This window comes from Gadus morhua, chromosome 8 (genome assembly GCF_902167405.1).
Source record: "Gadus morhua chromosome 8, gadMor3.0, whole genome shotgun sequence".
NCBI lineage: Eukaryota > Metazoa > Chordata > Actinopteri > Gadiformes > Gadidae > Gadus > Gadus morhua.
This window is the reverse complement of record NC_044055.1, coordinates 4,434,160-4,456,607: the sequence shown is the minus strand read 5'-3', so window position 1 is coordinate 4,456,607 and position 22,448 is coordinate 4,434,160. Positions and strand designations below refer to the sequence as shown.

The following is a 22,448-nucleotide window of genomic DNA, read 5'->3' as shown; positions in this document are numbered from 1 at the left end:
TATATCCCGCGCAGCGTGAACGCAAAGGATTGTGGGTATTTTGGCTCGTTGAGGATCCATCGATGCATCCTTGAAAAATCTTGGAATTCTCAAAAATAAGGACATTCCATGACGTAGTGTCCTTAAAAGGGCAGCCGCTGAGCATGCTTCCCCTCACATTGGGAAACGCGTAGGCCTAGCTCTAAACCAGCTACGTGCTTCCCGCCCAATTTAATTAATTTTTAATTTAATTTGACCATGTCAGAGTCTGGTATTACCAGGCTAGTGACTTCATGCAAATGCTCGGGGTTTGGCTTCCCCGGCAATTCAATTCATCCTATTTTTAAGTTTTGAAATTGAAAATTGAACTGATAAGCGATACACTTGCCTCGAACATCACACATTCCTCTATGACATGGACTATGGACAGTAGCCTATTAATATGTTAGGCTACATGATCCTGTAATGCATTCATACTGTCAGCCTATTGAAACACATGGAATTACACTAGAATATATTAGTAGAAAATGTTTGAGAGCGATTGCCCTGGACAGAGTATGCCTAGTCAATCAAACATTCTTACTAACGATAGGTAGACCAAGTATGGGGACTGGGAAATGAATTTGGCGGGTGAGGAGAACAAAACCAATTAATGTTCCACATAAGGTTTTTTTCATTTAAGGAGTCCCATTTTGTAATTTATATTTGTTAAATATTTTTGCTCCAGAGAATATATTGTATTGGATATTTTACACTGTTTGATTAATGTTGTGTTAGGAACACGCACAGTGTTTTATCAATTGGGAAATGTTACATTCTGTTGACATAAAATCAAGGGCTGTGACTGGGGGCGATAAATGTCAGCGTCTGTTATTCAAAGTTAACACAAAACCCATCTCTGACTGTCGCCCCCTGCTGGTGGTTTCATGACCTCATTAAAACTGACCAGAAGGGGCAGCCTGCAAAGGATAACTTTAAACTAATATAGGAGAATATACAATGGGCATTAATCAAATAAAAAGGTTGAAAGTCAACACAGATCATTGTAATCATCTTTAATTCTCTTTTAGGTAACGCATGATTCAACATGATTATACTTTAGTAAATATTGTTTTAGAGCCTTGGTTCTTGTCCTCTAATACAGGGGTTCTAAACATTTTCACTTCGAGACCCAAAGGATAAATTTGTGTCTCCCTGGGATCCAAACTTAAAAGTAATGCATCATGAATTGCCATAACATCTACATTCATAAGCGTATAAAGAATTAAACAAACCATGAATTAAAGAATAATAAGAAATGTATTTATCTTATGATGAAAGCACATCACAGCCATAATCTAATGTGCTGAAGTGTGTGTTACGTACACATAGGAATTTTCACAATTAACTTGAAAAGTTAGGACAAAGAAGCATTAAGTCATTAAGTCAACACTCAGTGACTGCTGCCAAGCATATAAAGTACACAGAACAAGAGAAACAAAATCAAAATCAGGGGAATAAACTCCTAATTTTTTTCATTTCAACATCGTGATCTAGACTGAGCGAATCACAGGGGTCTCACTCTATGTTACCTCAGCCAGAGAGCCAACAGGTTGTCAGGTCCAGAATAACTAGAAGAGGGGTTCCACACACAGCATCTGAGCTAAACAAACCAGTGAAGCAAGTAAGAACGCGCACAAATGCATTCACATATCATAATGTTTTTAAGCAATTAACTCTGACAAAACCCAGCAAGAAAGAAAAATTAAAAAGAAAACAATTTTAACTACATGTTTAATTTCTATCAATTTCATTGCTCCGTTAATTCTCATCAAGAGCATCCTTGTAAATAAATCCCATGCAAGTGAACGGAAAATTCTACAGCATTGAGAAGAGCCGTGTAATAATAACCTATATTTACATCTTTTCCGGGGGGTTTGCGCTAACCACTGGACTGTCCGGCCGCAAAATTGAGTCTACTGTGGCCCCACTAGCAACCTCCCCAATGGTAATGGCCTTTTTCTTCAGATCCTGGAGTTTATTGATGCGCTTCAGGTAGCCAGGCTTGGCCTCTGACTTCTCTCCCTCTATCAGCATGTCGATGTATTCAGGTGTTGAGATTGGATCGGGCCTCAGAGCGATCTCCTTCAGGGTGTTGAGACACTGGGCTGAGCACTCCATCAGCCTGACCACCTCTTCCTCTAGTTGGCGGTACTCCAGCTTCATCTGTTTGATGATGTCCTCAATGGACATGGCTTTCTTAGAGGCTTTCTCATACTTTTTTTTCAGCTCCTCGTAGGTTCGTTTCTCGTTCACCGTCTCGGAATCCCAGTAGAAAGCCTCGAGGACATGCTTCGTCACACCGCACTCGCCTTTGCATTCTTTGCAGGAACCCCCCCAGGTAAAGACCTCACAAAAATAAGTGGCACCAAGAATTACCCCGCAGGATTTGTGGCAAGTTACATCACATTTCTCACAGTTCAATGAGGATTCTTCGGCTTGAACTTTAACAGGCCTTGTGACGCTGACCTCATAATCAAATTTCCCATTTTCTTTGATCGCTGATTTGTGTGTTTTGAGAATTTGAGATTCTTGATTAACCTCCTCAAGTTTAGTTAAGGCCAATTTCACCTTCATCTGGATATTCTCAATGGAGATCTCCAGCTGAGCTCTCTGTCTGAGCACCTCCTTGGTTAAGGTCAAGCTCTTGGTCTTAATGACGTTTAGAGCAGAAAAGAATTTCTTCATGTTTTTGGTTCCCATGTCCCAACGCTTTTTATCAAAGCCTTCTTCATCATCATCATCATCATCATCATCATCCTCATCATTGCTCTCATCTTCGTTTTTTGCACCAGGTATTATTTTGTCAGAGTTATTGAACTTGAAGTGAATTGGTAAACCTTTTGTAGTTTTAGGACATGGGACCCCAAACTCTTTGATCGCCCCGAGAACCAGAGGTATTGTGTTATCTGCAAATGTCACCAGAATCTGGATGTTCTCTGCCACATCTTTGCCAAATATGCGGAGCACCGAATCAAAGACGTACTTCTGTGTCGTTGTAAGCCGAGCTAGAGACGCTTGGGCCACGAAGCAAATGGCATCAATCTCGCTGATTCCACTTTTAGCCGAGAATAAATTTTCTAGCTGACTCATAATCAACCCATCTCTATCTATGCCTCTCGTGTCTCCGAAACCCGGCGTGTCCACAATAGTCAGGGAGTAGTTGATCTGGAAGCCCTCTCGGTGGTTGAGCTTGTACACGGTGACTTCAGAGGTCTGGCTGTGAGCCTGAGACTTGGCCGTGCCTTCGTCTACCAACTTGAATCTAAATTTATTGTCCCATGTGACCCCCAGGATGTAGTTGATCATCCTGTTGACCAGGGTGGACTTGCCCGCCCCAGTGGCTCCTAGAACCATGATGGTGCGGTTCTTTTTACCACGGTTTTCTTTTCCAAATATGAAGCATTTGCATCCCTCTATCTTCATGGACTGGGTTTTCAGAGGAAGAGTGTAAACGTCCAGAGTACCTGAAGGTCCTTTAATCTTACTGCCTTCTTTCTTAACAGCTTCTGCCAACTGCTTCTGCTGAAATGTTCTTTCCATATTTGTTCTGACTAATTCAAACGGTTGTAAGTTCTTCTGAGGAGTTGAGAAGATAGCAGGAATGTCAGCCCTGACAATCAACTTTGTTCCCTGTCTGAAACCAGGTTGATTCTCGTAGAAATATCCCTGATGTGATCTGCAAATGAGACACAAAAATGTCAGGAAAACCTCTGCATGTTTGTGTATATTCATGTGTGTGTGTGTGTGTGTGTGTGTGTGTGTGTGTGTGTGTGTGTGTGTGTGTGTGTGTGTGTGTGTGTGTGTGTGTGTGTGTGTGTGTGTGTGTGTGTGTGTGTATGTGTGTGTGCAATTGGAGAGGACAAACATAGAGAACTATTATGGAACTATTGGAATAAGCCTGTAAGCATAACAGGGAGGAACTGGGAAAAGACCAAAATAGGGCGGGAAATGCACAGAACATCCAGTGACATGTTTTGTGGTCCAAACAAATAATCTAGATGAGGTTTTATGGGAATACTTATTTTTCTAACATTTATGTAGAATTACTTCTTTGTCTCACAAATGATTGATGTAAAACGTAGTTTAGGTCTACATAGGCCTATAGAGATAATATTGGCTGCTGTTCTGCATCCATCTAATGAATACTCTAAACTGTATTCATTCAAAATTAAACTGCGAAAGCCAAGTTCATAATGCATTTGTTACTCAGTTAACTAAAGCTACTTTAATTTCTTCGGGATACATGAGGGAATTTCTCTAACTGATTCATGCAGTCAAATTACAGTCTTTGAGTCAGTGATATTCTGATGATACTACAAACATTACCCTACATTTACCTCTGGGAAAAGAATTTAATTATTCCATTATCAGGCTTCAAAGGAAAATGGCAATACAATGCTGTTGATTCATTGATTACAATGCTGTGGTTGCTAGTGTGAGCACAGCAGTTTATGTAAACAAAACGGTTTATTGCCTTTGGCTGCGCATGCAGCCAACATGTTTTTAGACGGGAAACCCACCTATTGAGAGAACTCGAGATCTCTACTGAAAATCTTAAATCAACAAAAACGTTGTTAGTACAATAATCATAATGCAACTGTTTAAGAGGTTGATCCTTTATGATGTTATTTGCTGAACTCCCCTGAGTTCTTTGGCAAACCAACTCATGTTTTTTCGTTATTACTTCAGTGCAAGTGATAATGAAGTCTTTATCTTTCAAAGTCCGGCTTTCTCTACCTCTCCTATTTTCTGAAAGTGTTAAAGTATTGCATTGTATCCACCACACAAGAAAGCAAACCTAATTCATAAAATGCTTCCAATTGTTCTCACCACATTTGTTCCTCTGGTTAGTCAGTTGGCGGGATGGGGGGTTGAGCAGATGCAATGAAGGTTTGTCGCACGTTTCCGTAGATTTTCTATGAAAAAGATGGCGTAACATTTTTAATCAGAAAAACATGAAAGTGTAACAAGTAGGCTAAACGTATTAGCCTATGATGCATATGCGAATGTGGAGAATAATAAAGAAAATAGCCTGGATCTATTCATCTGTCGATTGGTCCTCTGTGTGTCATTTAAGCAACAGATCTACATAACACTTGGAACACTCCCATTGTGTGTGTGTGTGTGTGTGTGTGTGTGTGTGTGTGTGTGTGTGTGTGTGTGTGTGTGTGTGTGTGTGTGTGTGTGTGTGTGTGTGTGTGTGTGTGTGTGTGCGTGTGTGTGCGTGTGCTTGAGAGAGGGAGAGAGAGAGAGAGAGCGAGAGAGAGAGAGAGAGAGAGAGAGAGAGAAAGACTGAGTGAGTGAGTGAGTGAGGGGAATAGAACGATTTTGAAACTAAACAACCTTCTCCCTCCCTGAGTTTCTCAGCCATATAGAATTGTTGCATTTCACACAGCTGTAATTGACAACCAAAATGATTATTCAATTAAATGATTGCCGCGGCTGATCAAAAAGCGAAACTTTGTAAAATAAACTACGACAGTGCCTTTGATATTGCAGTCTAGAGGGGCACATGTCGCCCTCTATAGGTGGATGCTAAGTATGCAGCCAGATTTGCTGCGTTACACATTACATACATCATGACTACTGTATTATCAAATTAATGTTTTTTCTGGAGCTTATGCATTCCCAAAATGTGATTCGGATTTGCTGTTTTCTCTTAAAAGCTGCTGAATGAGCTGTTGCCATGGACCATGTTTGCTCTGTGAATGCACTTTTCTTTTGACATGCACTCATGCAGCTTTAGTTTTTCCTGTATTCTTTTTGCAGTATTTAGATTCTTGTAAGATTTACATTTGTCGTAGGATTAATGATGTTTGTCTAGGTCTACTCATTGTTTGTTGTGCAGTGATTCATTCAAAACACTGGCAGTACTTTTTATTTTATTATTTTATTAGAATTTTATGCAAAGTAAAAAAAAACATAATGCAACCTAACATGTTGTTTTGGGATTTCAGTGTTAAAAATGTCTAGTGTTTTCAAAAAGATTGTTAATTTGGCACAATTGTTCGATTGTAGCAGTTGTGGATGTTTACTGTTTTCTCCTGATTGGGTCCTGCTGTACTGCGTACAAATTGCATGTCCAAACTATTGGCATTTGAAGGTGGAGTCAGCGATTAAGGGGAATTCTTGTTGTCAAAATCAGTGAATATCTCTTTATGATCCACTACCTGTCCATACTTATGTGCTATATCCTTTGTTAGTGCTCAGCCTAGGCTCTGTAAACCAAGGACCTACCCTATCACATTTCCAGAGCCTATAGGCTGTGTATTAACGATGGATTCTGGTAGGTAGTGGATCATGAGGAGATATTCACTGATTTTGACAACAAACTTTCCCCTTAATCGCTGGCTTCACCTTCAAATGCCAATAGTTTGGACATGCAATTTGTACGCAGGACATTCATTCTCCAGAGTCGTTAACTCGGTTACACATGCATAACACTGGCTGTGCTATTTTATTTAATTATTTAATTAGAATGTTACTGGTGCAAAGTAAAAGAAAAAAAAGAAAACTAACATGTTTTGGGATTTCAGTGTTAAAAATGTCTAGTGTTTTCAAAAAGATTGTTGGACATGCAATTTGTAGGAAGGACAAGCATTCTCCAGAGTCAGCTATAAGTTACACATGCCTAACACTGGCTGTGCTATTTTATTTTATTTTCATTTTAATCGAGCAAAGTAATGGGATTTCAGTGTTAAATGTTGTATTGGGATTTCAAGCTTTGGGATTTCTGTGTTAAATGTAGTATTTGAAAGAAATACAATAGAAAGTTGGTTATTTGTGCCTTATTTACTCTCATACTTACTTGAGCAGGTTAGGTAGATTTATCATGACAACACCAATTTAAATAGAAAAATAATGTTTCTTAAACAGGTTATAATTGATTATACTGAGCATGTAAAATATATGCAAAATAAAATTAAGTCATGTTGGTTTAACATGGGGTAATTAAGTATGTTCAACATAAAAATAATAACTAACAAGTCATGTTTGCATGACCAAAAATAATTCTGTCTATTTTTCTAAATGAAATAGTTAGTGAAAATGATTTTAATGTGTGCAACCGATGTACACACTCTTTTCATGCATATCCAACACATTTTTTTTCAGTGTGGGTAATTTCATTGTTTTAAAACAAAATGTTCAAGTAAATGTTAAACAACTGTAAAATAACTGAATATTAATTTGTGATATAAAAATAACAGTAAATTATTGCAATTGTAAAGCCAAGATAATGTTTTTCAACATTTTTTTACATGTTTTGAAAGTTGAATCACATTATTTTGTGTCCATATACTGTTATATTACATCAAATATAAATTATTATACAACCTTTTTCCATTAAAAAACAGCTAAGAACAGCACATTTCTGTCAATGTATGCAGTATTATTCGTAATAGCCTACAACATTTATTTACCATATTTCTAGGTAATTTCATTGTTTTAAAATGTGAATGTTTCTAATTAAACATTAAAAACAACATGGAAAAAAAGGCAAAATATTGTTAAAATTACAACTACAAACTGTATTTTAATTATGGAAAATAACCGTATTTTTATGAGAAAGAAATTATCTGTTTCACAGTATTTTTCTGGCACCCCAGCTGCCAGAAAATTACCGGTTTTTTACGATTTTTTTTTTTTACAATGCACCTCAGGGTAGACCTAATGAAATGCTCAGTGTTAAATACCGCACTTGTTATAATATGAATGGTGTTAATATGAATGTTATAACACACACACACACACACACACACACACACACACACACACACACACACACACACACACACACACACACACACACACACACACACACACACACACACACACACACACACATGATACGTCTCTGAACCAATCAGGAGGCAGGATTTTACTGGGAAAAAAAGATTTGCAGCTCGGTTTATGTTCATGTTATTCTAGGTTTGTTGATAGATATGACATATGACAGTGTATATTCAGAACTATCTGTATACTTAATTCTATGTGTTATGTTTATACTGCAACCAGGTCTGGTTATTGGAAACCTATTTTACGACAACACCCTAAATGGACTCTCCACGGTGATTTGAATACTACTCCCATCACGCCTTGAAATCATTTAACTTTCATTTAGTGATACAACTCTGACTTTGAGCTGACAAATCGGTACCTAAAAGCTTTAACTCCTCTTTTATTGTGCAACATTCATCTTTAGATTTAAATACTTTTGACACCGGCACATGCATGGGAGACCTAGCCTACTGTCCGGTGAACCGGACACTACAGTATTCTGAAGAATGTCTGTCGGTTAGACGGCCCTATTTCTACCATTTCTTTGAAATCTGCTCTACCGCACCTCTTAAAGCTGAGCTGGGATGGTAACAGCATTTCTTGGAAATGGTTTGACTTCAAATAATGAAAGAGCAGCAGGTTGTGTGTGTGTGTGTGTGTGTGTGTGTGTGTGTGTGTGTGTGTGTGTGTGTGTGCGTGTGCGTGTGCGTGTGTGTGTGTGTTAAACAAAATGTAATGTTCCATAACTAATGTTAACTTAAATACATATAACTGTTTTATTCTGGTGCTGTAGCTGGTCAATAAAGGTTTAATCATAGCAGTTGAGAAGCGGCCTATACTTTACAATACAATGACGTGAACGCACCTGGTTGTATCGGTCTGGCCCAGGTCCAGGTTCAGCCTTCAACACAGAGATAAGACCAGCTCCGGATAGACCTAATGAAATGCTCAGTGTTAAATACCGCACTTGTTATAATATAAATCACAATGAAACGCCCATCCATTCCGTCCACTCGAGTGTTAACGTTCCAAACGGGGGCACCAAATCAGTCGACCCGCAACAACTTCATTGTGTTAGGTGTCAATATAACTGATCAAAGCACGTTTCTTTCCTACCTTGGCTGTCCCGGCTGAGAGCAGGATGAGAGCTCAGTTTCTCTACGGCGCCTCTTAAAGCTGAGCTGGGTGGGCTACACCCAGGAGGGGGGTGGCTATAGCTCATTATTTGAAGTAACACCATTTCTAAGAAATGCTCTGGTTTCCCCCCCACCATACCGAAATACTTTAACAAATAAAGTGAGTTAAAAGCGACCCGGATTGAACTACTTTCTTCAAAAACGCGACAGCACTAATTGCCAATATGCATCTTGCCTTGTGGACATTAACCGGACAGTAGAGGAGTCTCAATAATGTCTGTTGGTTACCCCTATTAGGGCCAAAAATAGCTAAATCTCTCCAAACAACTTAGACATTACACAATTTTCTAGTTTCTAGATTTTCAATATCGCAAAATCGAAATAGGTTATCCATAGAATCGATACCCTTTACCTGGATGAAACATCTTGTATTGTGTAATGTGTAAAGTTGTTTGGGGAGATTATCTACTTTTGACACCGCGTATAGGCACTAATTTTCCATATGCATATTGCCTTGTGGACATTAACAGGTGTTGTGCCGAATTTCGACCCCCCCCCCCCCCGCATATTACGACCCCCCTTCGCGTGAACGCGCATTCGCTTATTGTCAACGCCCCATACTTTCATTTAGTTCGAGGCGCTCTTCCTTCCGACAATATTAGTCTAAATTAGTGTTTATATTATATCACAACATCACAAGTTGAGCAACTTATCACAGAAAGCGATGGCATATTTTAGGTTGTAAGTTTGAAGACGAACACATCGCAATGGAACCTCCGACGACCCATGTACGATACAACATTCACGATAATGAACTACGAGAGCACTTAAATACGTAACCCTGCGTTCACACCAAAAGATGCATTTGCTGCCCGAACGCGTTGACGCCTGAGTTTTGCGGCGCGTCAAAAGTTTTGCGGCGCATCAAAGTTTTTGCGGCGCGTCAAAAGTTGAAATATTTCAACTCGAGCAGCATTTGACGCGCCGCAAAATACGTGAACGCGCCCTTCGCCCGTGCCCGGCAACGGGCACGGGCATGCCGCGCCGCAAATCAGATTTTGACGCGCCGCAAATCAAGTTTTGCTGCCCGTTTTCTCGGCAGCAAATGCTGCGGCAGTAAAGCAGCAACGCGTCTCTACATTCACTTTGTATGGGATCACGACGCGCGTCAACTTTTTGCATCTTTTGGTGTGAACGCAGGGTTAATAGTTAAAAGTAATACATTTATGCATTAAGTTATTTGCTCATATTAATTTTGACAACCTCTTGGTAGCCTACCCTGGAAAGCACATTTAACTGTGACTGATCCAAAACGAAGGAAATCCTTTACTATGCACAGACTCAGTGAGCACAGCCTCGCCTTCGAGTGAGTGAAGGATATTGGATATATTCGATATTGAATATAAATTGAATATATCCAATATATATTTTCGATATATTGAACTGAATATATTCAATATCCAGCCAATTTAGCCTGCCATATTCATCACCCCTCTCCTATTTCTTGTTTGCAAAGTCTGAGAAACGTATTGATGGTTGAGTGTTGAGTGTTACTGAAAAGACAACATTTTCTTCATTATGAAGTCTTCGGCTTTGAACTTCAGGTGACCTTTCTCCAATTATCACGAGAGTTTTGGTGAGTGACAGTTCACAGGCCTGTGGTGGCCTGTGAAGGATATTGGATATATTCAATATATATTGAATATCCTATCCAATATATATTTTGGATACATTGAATATATATATATACTGGATATATTCAATATCCAGCCAATTTAGCCTGCCGTATTACAACCCCCCCTCCTATTCCTTGTTTGCGAAGTCTGAGACACTTCACATTTTTTGGGGTTACATCATAGGCCACTGGATGTGACTGTGGAAAGACGTGTAGACACTCAGACGTGTAGTCATAACAGGGGACATTTGGCAGGTGGGGGGGGGGGGGGGGAGTTGTATTCTGACAGCCAATTCATGTTGTGCTCACTGAGTCTGTACATAGTAAAGGATTTTCTTAGTTTTGGATCAGTCACTGTTAACTGTCACTGTATGTGCTTTCTAGGGTAGGCTACCAAGAAAAAAATAATATGAGTGTTGACACACAGTATATGCCCTCCATTGTCACAATCTGTTGCATTTCCTTTGTTATACATAATATGCTGTATGCAGTGTTGTGTGTACAGCGGCATCCTGCATCCAGCGTCCCTGAATAGACATGTGACCTAGGAGAGGTCAAGTGAGCGCGCGCTCTAATAAACAATGGTTAGTTCCAGTCAAACAGCACTGATGCTCCACTGTGTGTTATTTCTACATTTATTTTATTCGGCCTAGCACTGGGTATGCACACCAGGACCATTGAGCAAACCATCTCTGCTAACAATGAGCAAATAACATAATGCATAAATGTATTACTTTTAACGTATTTAAGTACATGGGTCGTCTGAGGTTCCATTGCGATGTGTTCGTCTTAAAACTTACAACCTAAAATATGCCATCACTTTCTGTGATAAATTGCTCAACTTGTGATGTTGTGATATAATATAAACACTAATTGTGACTAATATTGTCAGAAGGAAGAGCGCCTCGAACTAAATGAAAGTATCGGGCGTTGACAATAAGCGAATGCGCGTTCACGCGAAGGGGGGTTGTAATATGCGAGGGGGTCGAAATTCGGCACAACACCGGACAGTATGCAGAGTAGTCCGAAGAATGTCTGATGGGTACCCCTAAGACGTTCCGTAGGTTTACGAAAATCTCATAAATATTATATTATATATTTATATATATATATATATATATATATATATATATATATATATATATATATATATATATATATATATATATATATATATATATATATATATATATATTATATTCATGAGCTGAGCAACAAAGGTAGTATTACGCATGCGCGTGGACATGCGTGCGGAGCTCGATCGAGCGATTACTCCAAAGTTGTTTACGGTGTGTTGTCAGCAAAGGCGGAAACTACAACACTCATGCACGGTCGCTTTCACCCGCACCCAACCATCTCCTGTCCTCAAGTACCATCCTGATAAAGATCATTCATAAACATTGTGTGTGCCTATTGTGTACTCCTGACAGGTCTGTGCATGTGTTGCTTATGTGTTCGTACACACGTGTGGGTGTGTGTCAGTGTGTTTATGTAAATTTGTGTTTTTTCCGGTGAACGTTTGTGAGTGTAAGTTGTGTTGTGTGAATTGGTCTATACAAGTTGGTGTGTTCGCGTGTTGCCCCTCGCCCATTTTCCCCACAAACAGTTCACATGCGCAGCATATACACGCATGTACCGTAGGTAGCAAATTCATGTTTTGGTTTGTATATTTTTCTTGACAAAGAGTTCACTTACAGTACACATCCTTATTTCACACATGCGCTACACACACACACACACACACACACACACACACACACACACACACACACACACACACACACACACACACACACACACAAACACATCCTTATGTTTATGTTATTCTAGGTTTGTTGATAGATATGACAGAGGGTGTGTATATTAAGAACTATCTGTATACTTAATTATATATTTTTATGCTTATACTGCAACCAGGTCTGGTTATTGGAAACCTATTTTACGACAACACCCTAAATGGACTCTCCACGGTGATTTCATTGCTCCCATAACGCCTTGAAATCATTTAACTTTCATTTAGTGGTAAAACTCTGACTTTGACCTGACAAATCGGTACTTATAAGCTTAACGCATCTTTTATTGTGTAACATTCATCTTTAGATTGACATACTTTAGACACACTCTCTACCACGCCTCTTAAAGCTGAGATGGGATGGCAACAGCATTTCTTGGAAATGGTTTGATTTCAAATAATGAAAGAACCAGCAGTGTGTGTGTGTGTGTGTGTGTGTGTGTGTGTGTGTGTGTGTGTGTGTGTGTGTGTGTGTGTGTGTACGCATTGGTCAGAGTTTTCTTAGGGCTGCACACATTCTCCCGTCAAGTTAGTTATTTATAGATCAGAACCTTGGCGTGGAAAGTCACGTGCGCCAATTTCCGACCTATAAACAGACCCTCTCGTTACATGAGAGTTCATATTCGACGAGTTTATTTTCAAATATGCAACAGGCCATAAAGCCCGGTCAGGTCGCACGCACGCACGCACGCACGCACGCACGCACGCACGCACGCACGCACACACACACACTCTGCTGGCTCTTTCATTATTTGAAGTCAAACCATTTCCACGAAATGCTGTAAGAGGTTAGGTCTGTTAGGGGGCTTTCAGAGCAAGCTTACATCCGGTTTGGGGAGAGAGAGAGAATCAATTTGGCGCTCGGTGTTGATCCTGTGGCGCTGCGCCACACATTGGTCTATGTATGGGAAACAAAGGAAATCAAAAGCAGCACACCACTTCCTGACGAAGGTCCCGCTGGCTCGCCAGGTCGCCCTCCAGGACCTCCAGAGACAGTTTATCCCCTAGAGGAGAACAGGCAGTATGCCTTGAGGTGGTGGACGTCCTCTGACCTCCCTGGTGGGTCTGTAGGGGACTGGGATCATGACAACAGGCAGTATGCCTTGAGGTGGTGGACGTCCTCTGAGCTCCATGGGTCTGTGGGGGACTGGGATCATGACAACAGGCAGTATGCCTTGAGGTGGTGGACGTCCTCTGAGCTCCCTGGTGGGTCTGTGGGGGTCTGGGATCATGACAACAGGCAGTATGCCTTGAGGTGGTGGACGTCCTCTGAGCTCCATGGGTCTGTGGGGGACTGGGATCATGACAACAGGCAGTATGCCTTGAGGTGGTGGACGTCCTCTGAGCTCCCTGGTGGGTCTGTGGGGGTCTGGGATCATGACAACAGGCAGTATGCCTTGAGGTGGTGGACGTCCTCTGAGCTCCCTGGTGGGTCTGTGGGGGACTGGGATCATGCGTATCTTGGTCTTTTGCTGGTCCATCAGGATTTGTTGGTTAACCAACAGGTCACGCAGAAGAGCTGAACAATAAAAAAAAAGCAACATTTAGAAGGCTTACAAAAAGGCAGTTTTAAATCCTCAACGCATGTACTTTTGTATTGTCGTGGCAATTTCTCTATCAGAATTTGCGTCTAAGACAGATGAGATATTTAGATGCAATAAGCACACAATACCTGTAGACAATTGGTGGTCATATATATTTGTAATAAAAGTACGAACAAAGATGCATCACAACATGCATCAACAAACAACATAACAGGCATACACTACAATAATCTGAGGCCTCAGATGGGAGTTCGCCCTGCGTCTTACTTCATACTCTAAAGGTACGCTCGGCAAAGTCCTCTGAGTGACTAAAGTCAGGAGTTTTTATACACTTAGATCGGATCCTTGAGGGCAGCGGGCCCCCAATAAACCAAAAGCCTTTGTTAACCAGATATACAAACCCTGAGTTCATAAAGAAAAACGTAACATGTAGACTTTCCATCACAGTATGTACTTTCATTTTTATTTACATATGTATTTATTTATTTATTTATTTATCTATTAATTTGCCCAGCTAGCTATCCATTCATCTATTCTATTCCAAGGATATATACTTAAGCAATAGATCACGCCAGGCTGTGGTATGTGCTCATTATACCACTGTTATTAAGGGGCGTTGTCCGGCCCCGACGCGCAGCGGAGGGCCGGCGACCCCCTTAAATGACTTCACACACACACACTAGTAAAAATACGGTTGTATTCTTTGACACTTTCCACTTCAAGGCGCGGAGTGATACTTTCACAAAATGATAAGGCGTCATTATACCACTGTTAAGACATTTAAAAAGAAACAAAGAAAGTCAAAGTAGCCGTTTTATTAAAGAATACAAAAAAGTAGTCCCTCCTGGCTGCCGCTATGCATCGACGGTCGCTATGCAACACACTTTAGCGTCCCTCCGAGAGAAGGCTCCGATAGAGCGGTTCGCCGGCAATTTATCCCATGGAGCAGTTCACTCGCCGTGTGCCTAAGCTATCGTTAGTCTCTCCATCGCCTTGCTCACTCCCGGAGTAACAACATTTACACCCTCTCCATCATCCAACACATGTTTTACTTTGTAACTGTTTTTTCCAGGCGTGGAGTGATATGCAAACTTTCACAAAATGATCGGGCGTCATAGCAGTTATGTATACGCTCATTATACAACAGTTGGGAACCAATCAGATCGCTGGATTTAGGTCCCCCGTTGTATAATCTTATATATATATCATATATCAAGTGAAGGCTGGAGGAGTGTAACCCATTAATCCTTCCTTCCACACATTCGATCCCAGCCTCTGATAGCATGATGGCCCTGCTGAACTGTGACCCCAGGCTGACAGACTGGCCCTGATAAGGTGTCCCTACCATCTCCACCTCGGACCCCAGGCTGACAGACTGGCCCTGATAAGGGGTCCCTATCCATCTCCACCTCGGATCCTGACTCTGCCATGTCACCCCCACCACAACTCGTGACCATTGCTTGACCCCGGGTTCATTAAATGCTGGAGGTGGGCGTCAAAATAGATCTATTTTAAACAACTAGGAATTGTTATTATTTCAACTTTCAACTTAATTTTCCATCGTGATTGCCTAGTTTATTAGTGAACAACAACTTACATATTTTATCATCTATCATCTCCACTAAAAAAGCAACTTTTAAATTACATTTTATCTAAAACAAAATACTTAAATTACTTCTGCAATTTTACGACCTGAAAATCCTGAGGCTCCTATTGGTCACTGGGACCTCATAACACCCACTCTGATTGGACGGTCCAGAGATCCTGAGGCTCCTGATTGGTCAGGGACCTCATAACAACCACTCTGTGGGGTCTATTATGAGGCTCCTGATTGGCGGTCCAGAGACAGCAGGGGCCTCGGGGAAGTTTAGGAAGGCCTGTTTCTTTCCTCCTAATCCTCCTAATAATGTTAAATATGACATGCAATCGAGAAAGTATTGTACGCATATCACTGCCAGTGTGTGTGTGTGTGTGTTTGTGAGGGAGAGAGTTTGTATGTAGCGCATTTGTGAAATAATATCTATGTGGAAAAGTATACAAACCAAAACATGAATTTGCTACCTACGGTACATGCGTGTATATGTTGCGCATGTGAACTGTGTGTGTGTGTGTGTGTGTGTGTGTGTGTGTGTGTGTGTGTGTGTGTGTGTGTGTGTGTGTGTGTGTGTGTGTGTGTGTGTGTGTGTGTGTGTGTGTGTGTGTGTGTGTGTTTGGAGAGAGAGAAAGAGAGAGAGAGAGAGAGAGAGGGGATGTGTGTATAAACATGAAGGCTTATAGGCTAATCCATATGCATGTCATATTTAACATTATTAAGGGGATTAAGAAGAAGATACTTTATTGAGCCCCGTGGAGAAATGCACGATTCTGCATGAACCCATCAGACAGTCACAGTGAAGCGTTCAGGTACCGACTCCAGCTCTTGTGCACTTACCTTGTTCATCCACAGGGTGGGGGGGAAACCGGAGCATTTCTTAGAAATGGTGTGACTTCAAATAATGAGCTAGCCACCCCCCCTCCTGGGTGTAGCCCACCCAGCTCAGCTTTAAGAGGCGCCGTAGAGAGACTGAGCTCTCATCCTGCTCTCAGCCGGGACAGCCAAGGTAGGACAGAAACGTGCTTTGATCAGTTATATTGACACCGAATACCATAAAGTTGTTGCGGGAGATACTGATTTGGTGCCCCCGTTTGGAACGTTATCACTCGAGTGGACGGAATGGATGGGCGTTTCATAGTGATTCATATTATAACAACTGAGCATTTCATTAGGTCTACCCGGAGCTGGTCTTATCTCTGTGTTGAAGGCTGAACCTGGACCTGGGCCAGACCGATACAACCAGGTGCGTTCACGTCATTGTATTGTAAAGAATAGGCCACCTCACAACTGCTATGATTAAACCTTTATCGACCTGCTACAGCACCAGAATAAAACAGTTATATGTATTTAAGTTAACATTAGTTTTGGAACATTACGTTTTGTTACACACACACACACACACACACACACACACACACACACACACACACACACACACACACACACACACACACACACACACACACACACACACACACACACAAACACACACACACACACACACTCACTCACTCTCTACTGGCTCTTTCATTATTTGAAGTCAAACTATCTCTAGATGCATGCTGTCCGGTTCACCGGACAATAGGTCTATATGCACCTTCACGCACAAGGACATTAGTGCCCATGCATGTGCCGGCGTCAAAAGTATTTAAATCTAAAAATGAATGTTGCACAATAAAAGAAGGGTTAAAACTTTTAGGTACAGATTTGTCAGCTCAAAGTCAGAGCTGTATCACTAAATGAAAGTTAAATGATTTCAAGGCATGATGGGAGTATTCAAATCACCGTGGAGAGTACATTTAGGGTGTTGTCGTAAAATAGGTTTCCAATAACCAGACCTGGTTGCAGTATAAACATAACATATAGAATTAAGTATACAGATAGTTCTGAATATACACTGTCATATCTATCAACAAACCTAGAATAACATGAACATAAACCGGGCTGCAAATCTTTTTTTCCCAGTAAAATCCTGCCTTCTGATTGGTTCAGAGATATACGTATCATGAATATTCGCGCTCACGTGGACTTAATAGTTTCGCAGGCCACTATACTGTTTAGGGCGTACAAAATGTCTGTGAGCTGTGCTGTCGGTGGGTGTGTGTGTGTGTGTGTGTGTGTGTGTGTGTGTCTCTCTGTGTGTGTGTTTGTGTGAGAGAGAGTTTGTATGTAACGCATGTGTGAAATAAGTGTGTGTACTGTAACTGAACTCTTTCTCCAAAAAAATATGAGATATAGAAATACCGCTATGTGGACAAATATACAAACCAAAACATGAATTTGCTACCTATGATACATGCGTGTATATGTTGCGCCTGTGAACTGTCTCTGTGTGTCTCTGTGTGTGTACGTGTTTGGAGAGAGAGAGAGAGAGAGAGAGAGAGAGAGAGAGAGAGAGAGAGAGAGAGAGGCTGAGAGAGAGAGAGAGAGAGAGAGAGAGAGAGAGAGAGAGAGAGGATGTGCGTATAAACATGAAGGCTTATAGGCTAATCCATTTGCATTGCATGTCATATTTAACATTATTTGGGGGATTAAGAAGATCACACTTTATTGAGCCCCGTGGAGAATGCACAATTCTGCATGAACCCATTAGACAGTCACAGTGAAGCGTTCAGGTACCGACTCCAGCTTTTATGCACTTGCCTGGTTCATCTACAGTGTGTGGGGGGAAAGTAATCGGAGCATTTCTTAGAAATGGTGTGACATCAAATAATGAGCTAGCCACCCCCCTCCTGGGTGTAGCCCACCCAGCTCAGCTTTAAGAGGCACCGTAGAGAGACTGAGCTCTCATCCTGCTCTCAGCCGGGACAGCCAAGGTAGGACAGAAACGTGCTTTGATCAGTTATATTGACACCTAACACAATAAAGTTGTTGCGGGTGGTACTGATTTGGTGACCCTGTTTGGAACGTTATCACTCGAGTGGACGGAATGGATGGGCGTTTCATTGTGATTCATATTATAACAATTGCGGTATTTAACACTGAGCATTTCATTAGGTCTACCCGGAGCTGGTCTTATCTCTGTGTTGAAGGCTGAACCTGGGCCTGGGCCAGACCGATACAAGCAGGTGCGTTCACGTCATTGTAAAGTATAGGCCACCTCACAGCTGCCATGATTAAACCTTTATTGACCTGCTACAGCACCAGATTAAAACAGTTAGGCCTATATGTATTTAAGTTAACATTCGTTTTGGAACATTACATTTTGTTTAACACACACACACACACACACACACACACACACACACACACACACACACACACACACACACACACACACACACACACACACACACACACACACACACACACACACACACACACACAAACATGCAGAGGTTTTCCTGACCTGTTTGTGTCTCATTTTCAGATCACATCAGGGATATTTCTACGAGGATCAATCTGGTTTCAGACGGGGAACAAACTGTTGATTGTCAGGGCTGACATTCCTGCTATCTTCTCAACTCCTCAGAAGATCTTACAACCGTTTGAATTGGTCAGAATTCTGAGAAGTTAACAAATATTGCTACAATGTTTAATCCTTTTAAAACAGTGGTTTTGCCCCGCCCTATGCGGTTGGCAGAAGCTGTTAAGATAGAAGGCAAGAAGATTAAAGGACGTTCAGGTACTCTGGACGTTTACACTCTTCCTCTGGAAGCCCAGTCCATGGAGATAGAGGGATGCAAATGCTTCATGTTTGGAAAAGACTTTGGTAGAAAGAACCGCACCATCATGGTTCTAGGAGCCACTGGGGCGGGCAAGTCCACCCTGGTCAACAGGATGATCAACTACATCTTGGGTGTCACAGGGGACGATACCTTTAGATTCAAGTTGGTAGACGAAGGCACGGCCAAGTCTCAGGCTCACAGCCAGACCTCTGAAGTCACCGTGTACAAGCTCAACCACCGAGAGGGCTTCCAGATCGACTACTCCCTGACTATTGTGGACACGCCGGGTTTTGGAGACACGAGAGGCATAGAGAGAGATAAGTTGATTATGAGTCAGCTAGAAAATTTATTCTCGGCTAAAGGTGGAATCAGCGAGATTGATGCCATCTGCTTCGTGGCCCAAGCGTCTCTAGCTCGGCTTACAACTACACAGAAATACGTCTTTGATTCGGTGCTCCGCATATTTGGCAAAGATGTGGCAGAGAACATCCGGATTCTGGTGACATTTGCAGATAACACAAAACCTCTGGTTCTCGGGGCGATCAATGAATTCGGGGTCCCATGTCCTAAAACGAAAAATGGTTTACCAATTCACTTCAAATTCAATAACTCTATACCTGGTGCATACAACGAAAATGAGGGGGGTGACATTGAAGAAGATGGAAACAATGATGAGGATGATGATGATGATGAGGGAGAAGAAGGCCTTAAAAAGTGTTGGGACATGGGAACCAAAAACATGAAAAACTTATTTTCTGATCTGAAAGTCATTGAGACCAAGAGCTTGACCTTAACCAAGGAGGTGCTCAGACAGAGAGCTCAGCTGGAGATCTCCATTGATAATATCGAGAATAAGGTGAAATTGGCCTTAACTAAACTTGAGGAGATTAAAAAAGAATCTCAAATTCTCCAAGCACACGAGTCAGCTATCGCAGACAGTAAGGAATTTGATTATGAGGTCAGCGTCACAAGGCCTGTTAAAGTTAAAACCGAAGAATACTCAATGAACTGTGAGGAATGTAACGTCACTTGTCACAAATCATGCTGGGTAAGGCAGGGTATCGACCTGGTTAAGACTGTGGTAACGTTTCTTCCCACAATTCCAACTCCCGTGACAAATTATTTTTGTGAGATCTTTACCTGGGCTGGTAAATGCAAAGAATGCAAAGGCGAGTGCCCTACAACGAAGCATGCCCTGGAGGCTTTCTACTGGGGTTCCGAGACGGTGAAAGAAAAACGAACCTACGAGGAGCTGAACAAACAGTATGAGAGGGCCTCTAAGAAAGCCATGTCCGTTGGTGACATCATCAAACAGATGGAGCTGGAGTACGACCACCTAGAGGATGAGGTGGTCGGGCTGATGGAGCGCTCAGCCAAGTGTCTCAACACCCTGAAGGAGATCGCTCTGAGGCCCGATCCAATCTCAACACCTGAATACATCGACCTGCTGATAGAGGGAGAGAAGTCAGAGGCCAAGCCTGGCTACCTGGAGCGCATCTGTAAACTCATGGAGCTGAAGAAAAAGGCCATTACCACGGGGGAGGTTGCTAGTGGGGCCACGGCCGACTCAATTTTGCGGTAGGACAGTCCACTGGTTAGTAACTCTCCCAGCACAAACCCCCAAAAAAGAAGTTAATATAGGCTCTTAATACGCAGCTCTTGTCAATGCTGTAGAATGTTCTGTTCACTTGCATGGGCCTTCCCGACTTCCGGCGGTCAATTATTTTTTGGCAATTTACCGCGTCGGTGTCGGGTTAGCCCTGTGAGGGCTTATTTTCCGATAATCTATACTCAATTTGATTTAATTACATGGATGCTCTTGATGAGAATTAACTGAGTAATGAAATTTATAGAAATGTTTTTAATCTGTCTTTCTTATTGGGTATTTTGTAAATTGATGTGTGAATGCATTTTCCTAATTCAGATAGAGGAGCGTTCTTCCTTGCTTCACTGGTTTGTTTAGCCTAGATGCTGGGTTTGGAGCCCCCCCACAACCTGTTCACTCTCTGGCTGAGGTTACATTGAAGCGAGACTTCTGTGATTCGCTCAGTCTAGATCGCGATGTTGAAATGAACAAATAAATGTATTCCCCTGATTTTATTCCCCTATTTTTGAGTTTATTACCATGATTTTGATTTCCTTTCTGTTGTTCTGTGTACTTTATATGCTTGGCCACATACTCCACTCCAGCTGGAAAACTGAGTCACTAAGTGTATTGATTTAGTGCTTCTGTGTCCTAATTTTTCAAGTTAATTGTGCAAATTCGTATGTGTACGTAACACACACTTCAGCACATTGGATTATGACTGTGATGTACTTTTGTCATGAGATTAATACATTTCTCATTATTTTTTAATTCATGGTTTGTTGCGTTCTTCATCAGTAGTTTATCAATGTAGATGTTATGGCAATTCATGATGCAATATTTATAAGTTTGGGTCCCGGGAGACACATATTTCTCCTTTTGGTCTTGAAGTGAAAATGTTTAGAACCCCTGTATTAGAGGACAAGAACCAAGGCTCTAAAACAATATTTACTAAAGTATAATCATGTTGAATCATGCGTTACCTAAAAGAATTAAAGATGATTACAATTATCTGTTTTGACTTTAAACCTTTTTATTTGATTGATGCCCATTGTATATTCTCCAATATTTGTTTAAAGTTATCCTTTGCAGGCTGCCCCTTCTGGTCAGTTTTAGTGAGGTCATGAAACCACCAGCAGGGGGCGACAGTCAGAGAGGGTTTTGTGTTAACTCTGTATAAAGGCACACCCACTAGGACATCTGTACCGTTGTGGGTGTCAGCATAGGGTGTCAGATTGACTCGGCTGCCAGGTCCTGCGCTTACAGATGACGTATCGACACTTGAAGTATCGACACAAGCCAACGGACAAACCCAGAAGGGTTGTTTATAAACGGGGCTCAATCATGGACATAAAAAGAAGGCTCAATACGTTTTGGTTTTGATTTAATTGATTATTGGTCATGGCAAAAACTAAATCGCTTGTTTTTAAGACTCGATAAGTAGATTGGCAAACACAGAACTTGCGTGTTGCCGACAGCTGTCACAATCTCTTTGTTGTCAATCTACCTATCGAGTCTTGAAAACAAAATGATGTAGACGGGTGATCTGATGGTATTGTGTGTATAAAATGTCATTTTTAATAAACAATCTGTACACTTACAAAGTTCTCAATAGCTCGTTTCATATGTTAAGACCCTTATCATACTACCAAAG

The 22,448-nt window shown here is 41.4% G+C and overlaps 2 protein-coding genes across 6 annotated transcripts in view; one reads left to right on the top strand and one right to left on the bottom strand.

The window, feature by feature from the left end:
• LOC115548206 (uncharacterized) overlaps positions 1–21,807 on the top strand; it is a 53,419-nt gene extending 31,612 nt beyond the window's left edge. Inside the window, exons 1-4 of one of the 3 annotated variants that reach the window (XM_030362677.1) lie at positions 16,529–16,547; positions 16,714–16,784; positions 18,539–18,609; positions 18,912–21,807. In XM_030362677.1, coding sequence (XP_030218537.1) covers positions 19,073–20,791 — 1,719 coding nt within the window. In that variant the 5' untranslated portion in view covers positions 16,529–16,547; positions 16,714–16,784; positions 18,539–18,609; positions 18,912–19,072 and the 3' untranslated portion in view covers positions 20,792–21,807. Of the gene's footprint in view, positions 1–16,528; positions 16,548–16,713; positions 16,785–18,538; positions 18,610–18,911 lie in introns of those variants that run through there. The other 2 variants (XM_030362676.1, XM_030362678.1) reach the window with 2 other exon arrangements.
• LOC115548212 (uncharacterized) lies at positions 1,020–9,073 on the bottom strand. Of its 3 annotated transcripts, XM_030362687.1 has the most exons (5): positions 8,917–9,073; positions 8,666–8,736; positions 4,852–4,937; positions 4,542–4,574; positions 1,020–3,697 (listed from the first exon to the last, which is right to left on the bottom strand). In XM_030362687.1, the coding sequence occupies exon 5, from the start codon at positions 3,559–3,561 to the stop codon at positions 1,876–1,878; it is 1,686 nt and encodes a 561-aa protein (XP_030218547.1). In that variant the 5' UTR covers positions 3,562–3,697; positions 4,542–4,574; positions 4,852–4,937; positions 8,666–8,736; positions 8,917–9,073; the 3' UTR covers positions 1,020–1,875. The 3 variants fall into 3 exon arrangements, with proteins under 3 accessions (XP_030218547.1, XP_030218546.1, XP_030218548.1); XM_030362686.1 differs by lacking the exon at positions 4,542–4,574; XM_030362688.1 differs by lacking the exons at positions 4,542–4,574; positions 4,852–4,937; positions 8,917–9,073.
• Positions 21,808–22,448: the final 641 nt, after the last annotated feature.

Bases quoted from the DNA above. Each gene is read 5' to 3' on its own strand.
- LOC115548212 (XM_030362687.1), bottom strand. From the start codon at position 3,561: ATGGAAAGAACATTTCAGCAGAAGCAGTTGGCAGAAGCTGTTAAGAAA.